Raw genomic sequence first — 13,769 nt, forward strand, 5'->3', positions numbered from 1 at the left:
GAGTTCGGTCCAACAGCCAATTCTCAACCCACCTCACTGTCCACTCATCTGTCCCATGCTCTCTCAGCTTTGCTATCAGGATGTCATGGGAGACAGTATCAAAGGCCTTGCTGAAGTCAAGGTAGATGACATCCACTGCTCTCCCTCCATCTACCCAGACTGTCATGAGATCGTAGAAGGCTATGAGATTGGTCAAGCACGATGTCCCTTTGGTGAATCCATGCTGACTACTCTTCATGACCTTCTTCTCTTCCACTTGCTTGGAGATGGCATCCAGAACAAGCTGTTCCATTACCTTTCCGGGGACAGAGGTGAGGCTGACTGGCCTATGGTTACTAGGTTCCTGCTTCCTGCCCTTTTTAAAGACCGGAGTGATATTGGCTATCCTCTAGTCCTCAGGCACTTCTCCTCTTCTCCAAGACCTGTTGAAGATGATAGAGAGCGGCTCAGCAATCACTTCCGCCAGCTCTCTCAGCACACGTGGATGCATCCCATCCGGGCCCATGGATTTGTGTGCATTAATCCCTTTGAGACGCTCCTGGACCACCCCCACCTCAACCAGAGGGAAGCTCTTCATTTCCCAAACACTCCTACTTTCATCCAGTGTCTGAGGGTCCCAGGGGGCCTTTGAAGGGAAGACTGAAGCAAAGAAGGTATTCAGTATCTCCCCCATTACCAGGACACCCACCTCGTTCAGCAAGGGACCTCCATTATCCCTGGTCATCCTCTTACTATTCCAATATCTAAAAAAACCCTTTTTATTATCATTTATATCCCTTGCCAGCTTCATTTCCAAGTGGGCTTTAGCTTTCCTAGTTGTGTCCCACAGGCCCTGACAACATCCCTATATTCTTCCCAGGTGCTCAGACCCTTTTTCCACAGTTCATAGACCTTCTGCTTCCCTTTAAGTTTACTTATTAGCTCCCTGCTCATCCACGCAGGTCTTCTGCCTCTCTTTCCCGATTTCTTACTCAAAGGGATGCACCGGTCCTGTGCTTGGAAGAAGCGCTGTTTGAATGCTACCCAGCTCTCACAGCTCCCATTCCTTCAAACAGTGTAGTCCTCCCAGGTTGTGGAGGAGATCAAAGTTAGCTCTTCCAAAATTCAGGGTAGCTATCCTACTTTTGGCCTGCTTCTTCCACCCTGGATCTTGAATTTGACCATTTCATGGTCACTTTGTCCTAAGCTGCCCCGACCTTCACTTCCCCAATGAGCCCGTCCTTGTTAGTAAAAACAAGGTCCAGCACCCACCCTCCCCTTGTAGGTTCCTGCACCATCTGCAGCAGGAAATTGTCTTCAACATACTGCAGAAATTGTCTGGACTGCATACGACTGGCCATGTTGCTCGCCCAGCAAATAACGGGTAATGGAAGTCTCCCATAACGACCAGCGCCTGGGATCTCAAGACAACTTCTAGGTGCTTACAGAATGCACTATCAACTCGCTCTTCCTGATCAGGAGGCCTGTAGTACACACCCACAACAGTGTCACTCATACTACCCTCTCCCTTGATTCACAAGCACTCGACTGATGGTTCTTCCTTCCCCAGGTGGAGTTCAATACATTCTTGCTTCTCTCTAACATTAAGAGCAACTCCACCACCTCACCTCCCTAGCCTGAAGAGCACATAGCCATCCATGACAGTGGGCCAGTCATCCAGGCTGTCCCACCACATCTCTGTGGTTGCAATGAGATCGTGGCCCTGTGACTACACAAAGATCTCTAATTCTTCTTGTTTGTTCCCCATGGTATGTACATTTGTATAAAGGCATTTTAGTGGGGCAGCAGATGCAGGTATCCTCAACAGATCACAGCGAGATTTCCGACACGGGATGGGCAATAGTGGCACCACTGAGGAGTCCTCAGGGCAATCCACAGAATTTTTACTGCTATCAGATGGAGCAACATCATCAAGTCCATTGCTGTGCTGTTGGCATTTACCTTCTTGCACCATCAGCTCACATTGTGACTCCCAAAGCACTTGCCTGACCCCAGTAGCCTTTGTAATATCCCTTTCCCCCTTCCTAAATAGTTTAAAGCACAATCAATGAGCCTTGCCATTTCCTGGGCAAGGATCCGCTTTCCTGTTTGAGACAGGTGAGCCCTGTCAGCAGTAATCATGCCAGGAGCAGAGTACACCATCCCTTGGTCAAAAAACCCGAAGTTCCTATACCGGCACCAGCCTTTCAGCCACTCATTCAACTCATGGGTTCTCCTGACGTGCTCTGAACCCCTCCTCCCACAAGTAGGGATAGACAAAAATATTACTTGGGCTCCTCCCGCCTCAACAAAGCGTCCTAGGTTACGAAATTCCCTTTTGATAGTGTGCAGGCTACACTTCGTGATTGCGTCCCTGCCTGCTTGAACTATCAATAATGGATAGTAATCAGAGGATCTCAGCAGCCCTGGGAGCCTTCTGGTAATATCTCTGACCTGGGCTCCAGAGAGCCAGCACACATCCCTGCGTGTAAGGTCTGGTCTACATATGGGGCCCTCCATCCCCCTGAGGAGGGAATCCCCTACCACAACTACCTTTCTCTCTTGCTTAACAGAGGCAGTCTCAAGGCGTGCAGACAATCATGTAACTCTAGGCTTCCGCTTCCTCTGAGGTAGAGGGGCTGCATTCATCTCCTCACATACCTCCTCCTCAACTTCCAGGCCCCCAAACCTGTTGCTTAGGGAAACCTGTGGGAGTGGGGTAGGTAGGTGGGGGGAGTGCCTACGGCGGCGAGATGGGACTGTCTTCCAGCCCTCCTCAGTGTTCAGGTCACTCTCATTTACCTGACTAGGACGGGGCAGGGGGATTGTCTTCAGTTGCGAGGTGTCTTCCTGGCACCCTTCCCTCTGGGACACCAGGGAGCTTCTCCACCAGTCAATCACTCGCTCGCATTCCCTGATAGTTCTCAGTCTTTCCAGCAAAGCAGATCGTCCACCTGCTCACACCTCACACAGGTGAGGTGTTTGCCTCTTTTCCCTGGCATCAGCAGACTAAGGCATTCCCTGCAGCCTGAGACCTGAACTGCAGCATCCCTAGGCAGTCCCTCCAACGGGGTTGTGCCAGTTTTGTAGGGGGAAGCTGTCTGCCTGGTGGAGACCATGGTTTAACTGCCTGGGTACACAGCAGACAGGAAACCCTTGGCTCGCCCTGTGTAATCTGTGAGCCGGCAGTAATCTGGGTAGTGCAGCAGCATTGCCTCTGGCATGCAAGACAAACTGCAACAGTCCTGTCCTAAATGTGACAGCTCAGGTAATATGCAATATACATAATATTTTAGAGAAATACTTATTTTCAAGTTGTGGCTGCACTCAAAGTGCTGGATTTGCTTGTCAGAGAGGCATTAAATTTTTTTCAAAAGATTTTTCTCCCTATCAATGCTACCATCTCCACACTGACCCATGAAGTTTTATGAGAAACCTGTCCACACTTGCAGGCTCATTTGGAGCCCCTCATGGGAGAATGGAACATCTCAGTTTGTTTTTCTTGTAGACCCAAGGAGACATTAAGGAAAAGTAGTAAAATTTTCAGAGAACTGAAGCATTAAAACATGCTTTTCACAACTGTTCTGCTTTACTAATGACCTGCCTCAACCACTTTTTGACTTGTGGTTTGTTCACAGTGATGAGTAATTTTCCTCATGTTGAAGTTGAAACTTTTTTTCTTTCTCTTTCACACATCATCCATCTGAATGTGGGCTGCATGAGACATAAAATAGTGGAAATAATGACACAGGGCTAGAAAAGTCTTCCCACCATTTGTTGTTATTATTTTTCATGTCTTCCATTAACTTTACTGTTTTTAGACAAGGAAGAATTCAAATTGTTTAGTTTTAAGAAATGAACTAAAAAACTCTTTGTAGAATTAACCCTCATGTGATGACTTTAGAGATACCACCTTAAATCCTGAAAGAACTAGAAGCAATTTAATTTCCTGAAGGATTGTACCGCTTCAGTAATACAAAGCTGTAATTTGTACCTGTGAGCACTGTCACTTTGAAAATTCCAGTCTTGGGAATACATTAAGATTTTTTTTTCCCTCATATTTTTATCATTACTTTCATGGTTGGGGCGGGGGGGGGGGGGGGGGGGGGGGGGGGGGGGGCGTTCCTGAAGCTTATACTGCTGCTAAACTCCCAGTGAGGGCAGTATAGACTGGATGATTGAGAACATATGACCACTTCTTATGCACTATTTGTTTCAGAAGAATAAATGAAGTTGAGGCCAAGATAAAAGACCAGGACCTTAATGAATATGCTTAACTCTCTTATATTTTGGAAGAATTACTGTAGTAAAGATTAACTAGAGAAGAATATGCAATGTTTCAGTTGGTAAGGTAAAAATAAAGGTAAATAGCTAATTGCTGGTCTTGATCGCTATTTTTTAGTCTGTGTGGCTAGGAACCCCTCTCTGTCTCAAATCCATAATCCTACTGCAGTTTCTTTTTTATGGTTTTAGGTCTGTTCATAATAATTAACGTAGTTTACATTAGAATTAATGCAAATGAAGATTTGTTAACAAATGGGATGCAGGCAGGCCAATTATATTGGCAAGTTTTGAAATTACATACTGCTGGTACCTGTCATGAAATTTGACATGGGACCTATAGTAGCCAGAAGTAGGTAGAATATCCTGGAATACATCATTTTGATAATTACAAATAATCTGAAATTTGTTAATGACCAAAAGTACCTTAACTTCAATTTTCTTTTAAAAGTGTCTCTTACTTAGATCATTATTATTTTATTACAGGAATCTTGTAAATATTATTTTTTTATCAAGAGGTGTTTTCCCAATTACTAGTTGCCAAAGATCTCTGCAGAACCAGAGTTCTATAGAACTCTTTTACTCGTATCATTTTCCTTTTCCTCTCTTCCCAAAAGCTTTTGGGAACTTTTTTTGCTTTTACACCAGAACGTACTTAGTTCTTTGTTCATATTAAATAATTCTTATGCATATAAAACATTTAAAATTAATTCTTATGCATCATTAGAACTACTTATTTGGTCACGCTAAAGCATCAAACAGATTAGAAAGTGATTCTTTGTTCTCTGTTCTCATCTTAGATTTCATGCTCCTTGTCCTTGTAGTCTTCTCTGATAAATAAAAGTGATAGTGCTTTTATTTACTGCCTTAATTTCCTGCAGTAACCAAACACTGCATGTTCATTAATCATTCAGTGACAACAGACACTGAGTATTGGAGCAAAACTTGTACATGTTTCTAAGCAACCACAGCATTTTGCTTCTTTTTTTTCTTTCAGTTTCAATTGCAGATCTTTGACCACAGTGTACTCTTCCATTGCTTCCCCAAGGGAGTCATGAGTGAAAAAACCCCCATCATTATAAAAAAAAAAAAAGTATATCTAGTAATTTTTTCCCTAAATGAAAACTATGAAGATCATAAGAAGTTTCACCATCTTAGTTTGACCATCCAGTAAGCATACTGTGCTAAAAGGTAGCAGCATATGAGAAACTGCAGAGATGTCCTATAAAAATGTACATGCACATTTCGCATGCACCTTGCTCCCTATCTTTCTTCTCAAGAGTGAGGGTGAAAGGAGATCGAAATAGGGATCTGTAATAAATTAATGAGCAAATATAATAAAGTGTATACTGGAATAAACTGTGGACCTAACTTGGCTGATGATGCCTAAGATACCTAGCTTGTCAGTTGACCTAACCATGCCATCCTTTTCTCCTGTAACTGGTTTAGTTTCTTCAGAACTAGATCAGAACTTTCTCCTCCACCTATAAGCATCCCACAAGTCTGCTTTAGTGTCTGATGAAGCCAAACAGATGCCTGTAGTGATGCGAAGGAAAGCTGAAGCTGCAGTGTTTGGTCTACTAAACCTCTATGATACCCTTTAGCAGCAGTGAAATTGTTTTCTACCTGTAGAAGCTGAATATAGTATCTCTTATTTAAACTTCTTCATTTCCTGTCCACTTGCGATACATTGGATGATTATTTGAGCAATAAAGCCAGTTCATATTTGCTGTGTTGATGCAGCGAAATACCTGTCTAGTTACATTTTTCAGCGGTTCATGGATCAAATTGCATAGTTTAATAGTCAAGGGACTTGCTGAATTTTAACTGGCTTTTTGAAATTTCTTTTTAAATGAAGATGCACACTTGGCTGATCCACCTTTGTAATTTATACATACAGCTGTGAGCCTCTCCAGCTCTGCTGTATAATTCACTAGGTGAACTGAATCCGTAACTTCTGAAATTTTGGATACTTTACTGATCAAGCTGCATATTTTATAACCAGAATTTCATACAAAAGTACTTATCAAGCTGCACACTAAATTGACAAAGGCAGCACAGGATTTCAAGACATGTACCCCGCTTCAATTTTACTGTCTTGTTAAATTTCTTGCTTACTGTTCCAAATATTTTTGCCTCTTGCATATACAAAATGTATTGCTTAAGACAAAATGCACTTGTGTGAAAATTTTATTCTACAAGCATAAATAGATCATTGGTGTGTTTCTTAAAATGTATGTAGAACAAGTAACAAGCATTCGACATCAATAAATTTGGTTTAACTGATTTTTATCATGTAGAAGAAAACTATAATAAGACTTCTGTTTTGCTTAGTCATAAAAGTTGTAAATGTTGACCAAGCTACGATTTAAAGAGATGCTAAGAAGAAACTACGCAATTTGAAAGGCGTTAATAGCAGTAAAAGCAGTGAAATGGCAAAATGACTGCTGTGTGTTAGAACTTCTGAAGTTCAGTTTTCAAACATTAGATCCTTCTTGATGTTTAATGATAAAAATGCGTCATATGTAATTTAATGAACATAATGTTTGTCTTACAAACATGCCCGTAACTACAAAATACATGGCAGACATACTGAAATTTCAGTCAGAACAACTTAATGGCAAAGTAAAGAATGCTTCCACACATAAAATACAGAGTTTATTCTGTAAAATTAATTCTTTAAAGGGTGAAACTCTGGGATCTTTCATTAATGGATTGATATAACACATCAAATTATAACTTTTATTAAAATAAGGAAATACTGGGGAAGGGAGGAAAAAAAAAGAGGAGGTAGGACTCTAAACTTCTGAGATATGCATCTTTCTGTCTTGTTTAATTGCTCTAAGTCATACAACTATTTGAAGTAGTTATCATTTACTTAATCTCTGTGGACTTGGATAAATACTGACTGTCATGCTCAGAATTGAAGATTTCCCTCCTAAATCCAGGAGGAAATTGCCTTTGTGGGCACACGCTAATGAAGCTAGGACAAAATGTGCTTGATTGGTAAGTCTTTAGATACTGAAGAAATACCAGTGGTAGAATCCCTCTTGCTCTTACGTAAGCCTATAAACATGACAGTTGTGGTTAAAGCTTTAATAAATGTTAAGTTTAGCTGGGTGAGAAAAACAATTAAGTGGTCCAAATACGGCTTCCAGCCTGCTCAGCTGTGGTCTTTGAGATCAATGAACAGAGCAAATACTAACTGAATCTCCAAAATACCAGTTTAAAGTATAATGAGAAAATGGAGAATAGAGAATTTAGTGTAAAAATGCATTTAGCTTGTGTTGTTTTAAATGCCTGCATGCCACATTGTTTTTTTTGTCGAATATTTCGAATTGCCATATAGATATAGGAAACACGGGGATGGTCCTCTGAATGGGACTGGGAGTTAGTTTACCATCCCTATTCCCTTTGAAACTGCCACCCTCACTCCCCTTAAAGGAAGGCAGAAGAAAGCGCAAAATAAAGTTAAGGATAAACTGTTTTGTTCTAAGTGTCAGCAGCAGTAACTAGATGTTGGTAATAAAGTTAAAATTTTAGAACACTGTTAGCTTCCTCACTGTCACTTTCATTAAACGCAAAATGGTACTCTGAGGTGCCTTTATTTTCCCCTGGGTTTTAGAAATTTTTCTGTACTTTTGAAATTTTTGTTATGTTGCTTGAGAACCTGGCTGACCTTCTCTGGAATCACCAAGAAGGGGTACAGGCAAGAAATGGTTTCATATTTATTCCAAACTTTAAATCATTACACTGAGGGTGAGTGAGATATAAGACTACGTTGCCTGCTGAGTTACCTGTGACTTGTTCAGATTATGACAGAATAGCAGTGCCTGTTTCCTGCCCTCTATGAAGCCAGCACAGATGTAAAAATTGCCTGTGACCAAAAGAGATTATGTGCAGACAAGTCTCATCTTTCGTGTGGTGCTCCCACTCCTCTCTCTACAGCTTTCTGCACAGCAGCTGGGGAAACAGTCCATAGCGTGAAATGTCATGTTACACTTGGCATGAAAACCAGAGCATCCTGGAAGTATTGCTCACAAGATTTTTAATTCCAACATCCTTTGTTGGAATGGCACAAGAGGAGTCAATGGAGTTGTATTAAGCTACCAAGACTGACTTGGGACTTTTTTTTGTTCCTGGGGCTTCTTGCCTTCCATTTTTCTTTTACCTTCTGATCATTGTTTCTTCTTGGATGTTTTACTATAGTCTTAGCATTTTATTAGCTTTCTTAGTAATAATCTTTCTTTAAAAATGTTAATTAATTGAAAGAACAGCAACTGATCTTCTCTGAGAGAAATGGGGAAAGCTACTTTTTGCCTGGGATGTTTGTAAGCATACATTGAGGGGGGTATCAGTTGGTACTGGGCTTCCTCCTCCTTGGTGGTGCGAGGAGTGAAGAAAGCAAGTTACAAGGTGTAAAGGAGTGCTCCACTCTGTTCTGTGGCCTTAGAGGGTGTGTGCATGAGCTGGAAACAGAATTGTCCTCATGTCTCCAAACAGTGGCAGCTGGAGTGACTGTTTTTGCAGGAGAAACAGAGAGGTACAAGTTTGTCCTCGAGTCCCTGATATGCCGAAATCTCGATTCAAAGTGTGGCAAAATCCCAATATCTCTTCTGGCAGGCACTTCTAAAAATCTCATCTTCAAAAAAGTAGAAAAACTGTGCCAACATTTCAACCCCTTTATTTTCCAAAAGAAATTATTTTTGCTTTTTGCTGTTCTCTACTGCATCAAACCATCGCTTGGTATTTTTGTAATTAGTGTACCTCTCACAGAAGCAAATCTGACAACAAGAGAGACTTGCACAGAACAGCGAACATAGCAATCTTTTCCGCCACTTGCCATTGAGGAACTAGAAATTTATATATATAAAATAAAAGTTCAATATTTGGCTTTTTTTGGTCTGTATGTTGCTCATGGCTGTAAAAGATATTGTAGTGCACTGGGTTTATATTTTCCTATGATTTTGAGGTAGTCTTTTAGCTGGGGTAAAGAGGGTGTGTGCATAGTTGGATATTTATGTTTATCTATGCATGTAAGTGCATATACATGCCACCAACATGCATATGTATCTGTAAGCACAAAACCATACAAGCTTGTGTGTGTAGTAGTGCGCATGTGTAAACATGGGTGCAGGTGTATACGTAAGGGGTTCAGTTCAGGTTGTGGGAAATCCAGTTCAGCAGGTGCCATTGCACCCATGTGTCCCAGCTATAGGAGCTGATCTGACTGAAATCCAGGAGCCAGCAGATGACACGGCTCATCGACAGCAACTGGTTACAGCTCTGGCCACTGAACTGCTATTGACTGATGGCGTATTGAAAGTCATCACTGCTGCTCAATGTGTAATTTATTTGTTAATGGTATACAAGATTTCACTATGACAGGGAATCAATAGTGAATGCTTTATGCTTTAACAACATAAGGACATGGGAGTTGCTTTGTTTAGAAAAATGTCCTGTTCTACTATTTGCAGCAGCAATCCGTCTGATGTATTACTAAAGAGGAAAATAACTGTGAATGTGAAAATATGAAATGCTACAGACATAAATCTTCACTTCTCTTTTCCTACCAAGATGGCCTTTGTCATCTGGTCTATGAAAAGAGTATGAAAGTCACTGATAAAGCATTGTTTTTATGATTAGGTTTTGTTTTCTCTAAGGCAGCCTTTGGGGTTTTTCCTCTTTTGCGTATGTCTTAAATGGTTGACCCATATTTTTACTTATTGGAATTAATATTTTTGGAATCCTATCTCCTATGTTTTCCCTCAGTGAAATAGGTTACCTGATATTCTTTGCTGTATTCAGTTAAATTATGGATTTGTCAATGATCTTATATTTCATTAGTGTTATTTCTCCCCTCTTCATCACACAAGCTGAAATGCTGTTCTGTTTTTTGACCTGTAACATCTTTTGTCCTCAAGATTCTCTCCTGGAAGTCTCTAAAACCTACACATTTTTCTAAACATAATGAAGCTGAAAACATTTTTTTTTTAAATCTAGCTTACTAGTAAATACATTAAATACATGTTCTGCCAGGACCACACTTTTAAGATTTTGAAGTATTAAAATTCTATTAAAAATTTACATTCTTTGTAAAGAGGAATAGGTGCTCTATAAAAAAATGTTTTTTTATCAATGCTGCACTGATTATTCCCTCTTACTTAATATTAATCCAACTTTTATTAGCTATTCTATATTGTGGGGAAAACTTGAAAAGAGTCCCCACCATCAGTCACTTCAATTGCACCACCTCAGAGGCTCACTTCAGACTAAAACTCCTCGGGGTGCCATAAAATCCTTGGCAGTAGCACTGTCTCTCCAGAAGCTTTCAGGAGGGAGTCAGCCATCTCCTCTCCAAGTAGTTTTCTTAATAACATGTTTCATTTTCATATTCACACCTGTTCATAGATCAACTTTGTTACAGGCAAGGGACCATCAGAATTCCTCAAGTGCAAAATCTTAATGAATTTTCTTCCCCCTTGTCAATCTCTTACTATTTAATTAACTCCAATCTAAAGTAATTTCTACTGAAAGGATATTTATAAAATTTCTTTGTATTTAATTTGCATGTTAGGGTGTTTATTTTCAGTGTTCTCTGCTGAGTGACATAATTTTTATCACTGCAATTTAAGCTGCTGTGGGATGAGTTCAGATTCACTTTCTCTTAAGGAAGTCAGAAAAAATGCCTCAAAATATACCATTTAGAATTGTTTTTCTCTTTTTGTTTGTGAATTCCTTGTTCTAGACAAAAATAGCTTATTCTGTCCTAGAACAATGTTATCAATACTAATGTTTAAAAAAAAACCCCTTGCAAAATGGCAGCAAACCTTGTAGTGGGTATTATTGAGAGTTTCTGTTCAGGGTGTGTTTGCATTCATATTTCTCTGAGCAAAGCTCATGTCCACATACTGATGATTTTTTTCACCTGTTTTCATTAGTATGTTGGATTAGGTCTGATATGTAACAAATACTCTTATCTAGACCAGAAATCTTCAAGGGTTTCTGCTAAACAGAAAACATTTAGAAGAAGAGTTATGTTAAAATTTAAAATAAGCAAATTTGTTGTCATGTTGCAGAGTGTCTTGAGGACTTAAAACTTTGAAATCCCTCATTTATTTTCTTACCATTCAAATGTATGAGTTTTAATAGTCAAACAGTAGAGAAAATCCAATGTGAACACATTTTAAAGTAATGACCAGAGATTATCAATATTTTAATGTATTTCACATTTTCATTTCTTTGCCTATGGCATCATTAATCCCACTCCTGAAATGACTTTAATTACAGCAGAAATTTCAGTGCTGGGTAAATCTCTACCTAGGACTCATAAGATCTCTTTGGTTAAAAAATCTACTGTGTAATTAAATTTATTTATGCTGTTCAACTGTGTTTTCCCTGATATTAAAAATAATATTTGCAAATCAAATGGTGTTTATTACTGGAATAAAATAACAGCAACGAATCTAGCCATCTTTTCCATACCTTTAGAGTCTATATACTTCCCTATTCAGGGAATTATAGCACATATCCACACCCAGGGATTATTGTACCTAAGACATCTAGCAGTTTTGACAAGAGAATAGTAATAGAGAAGTCTTAACTGCAGTGCTAGTTTTCAGCTGTTCATAACTAATTCCATAACAGGAACAACACCCATGGTAATGGCATGAAGCTGAGACAGGGGAGGCTTAGGCTTCATATTGGGAAGAAGCTCTGTGCTGAAAGGGTGGTTGGGCACTGGAACAAGCTCACGGGGAAGTGGTCACAGGACCGAGCCTGACTGATTTCAGGAAGCATCAAGATGATGCGCTCAGTGCCATGCTCTGACTTGGCTGGCCCAGTGTGGAGCCAGGAGTTGGACTTGATGATCCTTATGGATCCCTTCCAACTCAGGATAATCTGTGATTCTATGAACAGACAATAATAATTACTTATCTGTTCCATGGGACCACTGTAGGAATAAAATTCACTGTGATGACATTTAAACATGAGAAAAACCCCTCTAGATTAGATAAGTGCTAGGTTGGTAAACTTGCAGCCACCTTAAATTATTATAGAGATGACAAGAGTATGGGATTCACTTAGCTATGAAAATTTTGATTTGTTCCATTTCATCAATTAGGGTACAAAAAGCACTGTGGTTTGTTGTGGGGGTTTTTTGTTTGGTTTTTGGATTTTGTTTTTTTTTTTCTTTTAGGAAAACAATGAGTATTTTAGGAAAAAATACAAACTAGTTATCTCTGACATTTCTGTTGACAGGTTGGCAAGACGTGTTTGAGGAATCACAATAATTCAACATCTCATTTGAAGACAGCAGAAACAGAGACAAGTTTTCAGGTATTCGTTTTCTGAGTAATACTCAGGTTTTTATTCAAAGGTCTAATAAGGCATGCAACTACTTGAATAACATTCCTGCATTCTGCACTAATGGCTTTGGAAGAGGACTGCTTACTGAGGTCAGACTTTGTACCCGATTGCAGTTCTTCTGCTCAAAATGTCTTCTGGTTGAGATCAATTTGCTAAACCATTTAATTCTTGAAGAACTGGACTGTCTTAGTAGTCAAATGACATGATGTCTGTATCCCTGGGAACAAGAGAAAGGGGAGATTTACAAAACAATTATGTATCTGCAGTTATGTGAAGCAGTGTGCAGCCATGTCACCACCAGAAAAGAGTTAAGCAAGGTGTACATCTCAGCTCTTTGTTTGATAGACTCAAAATAAAAAGCTAAAACTCACCATGATTATAACGCAGCATCAGATTTTTATGGTTTTGCACTGTCAAAGATTGTTAAATATGCTTTTTTAAAGTAGAGAACAGTCTCCTCCTCTAGACACAGTTGACAAATAGCACATTCAGTAGTGCAATAGTGTACCAGTGCATCATTTTAACAGAAATACTGTTCTGTGTGCACTGTTGCCACGGATTTTTAAGATACTTCTTTATTTCTATGCAATGCTTACACTGACGCTGTTTTCACCTTCAACAGAAGTTGCACAGCCCTCCATGGACTAAACCTGAAGATAAAAAATTACCTGAAAAAAATGAGAAGAAAATGGAAGAGTCTGTTGGTACAAAAGAAAAAAATCTCTAAATCCTACTAATCTATGCTAAAAACGCCAATCACTTGTTTCCATCTTCATATTCTTCTCAATCCAGAGGCATGAAATGTACCATGTTTCTAAAGCATGCATTTTCCACTGGTTTATGAATGTTTGTAAATTAGTCTAGAATAGAACAATTAGTACCTTTCAGCAATAATCCAAAACAGATGTTTGACGAAATACTTTATAAAACAGTCTGGTTTTTGAACTCTTGTTCTACCTGATCAGTAACTGCATACTATAAATTAGTTTCTTTGTGAACAGCAGTCATTCTCAAGTATTTTCTTAGTCTGTTCTATTTCCTGTACCTTTATGGCAGATTAGGTTTTAAGTCAAGTTAATAATTAAGGGGCAGTTAATGTGGAAAAAATATTTGTGTAAACATAGTTGAAGTACAATACA

General features: G+C 39.5%; 1 protein-coding gene across 1 annotated transcript in view; it reads left to right on the top strand.

Annotated features, from left to right (window-relative positions):
- LUZP2 (leucine zipper protein 2) overlaps nt 1-13,357 on the top strand; it is a gene marked incomplete at both ends in the record, with an annotated part of 219,316 nt that extends 205,959 nt beyond the window's left edge. The window contains 2 exons of the mRNA XM_084263109.1: nt 12,523-12,600; nt 13,253-13,357. Of these exons, the coding sequence (XP_084119235.1) occupies nt 12,523-12,600; nt 13,253-13,357 (183 nt within the window). The remainder of the gene's footprint in view (nt 1-12,522; nt 12,601-13,252) is intronic.
- Nucleotides 13,358-13,769: the final 412 nt, after the last annotated feature.

Source organism: Gallinula chloropus (assembly GCF_964237585.1).
Source record: "Gallinula chloropus genome assembly, chromosome: 4".
Taxonomy (NCBI): Eukaryota; Metazoa; Chordata; class Aves; order Gruiformes; family Rallidae; genus Gallinula; species Gallinula chloropus.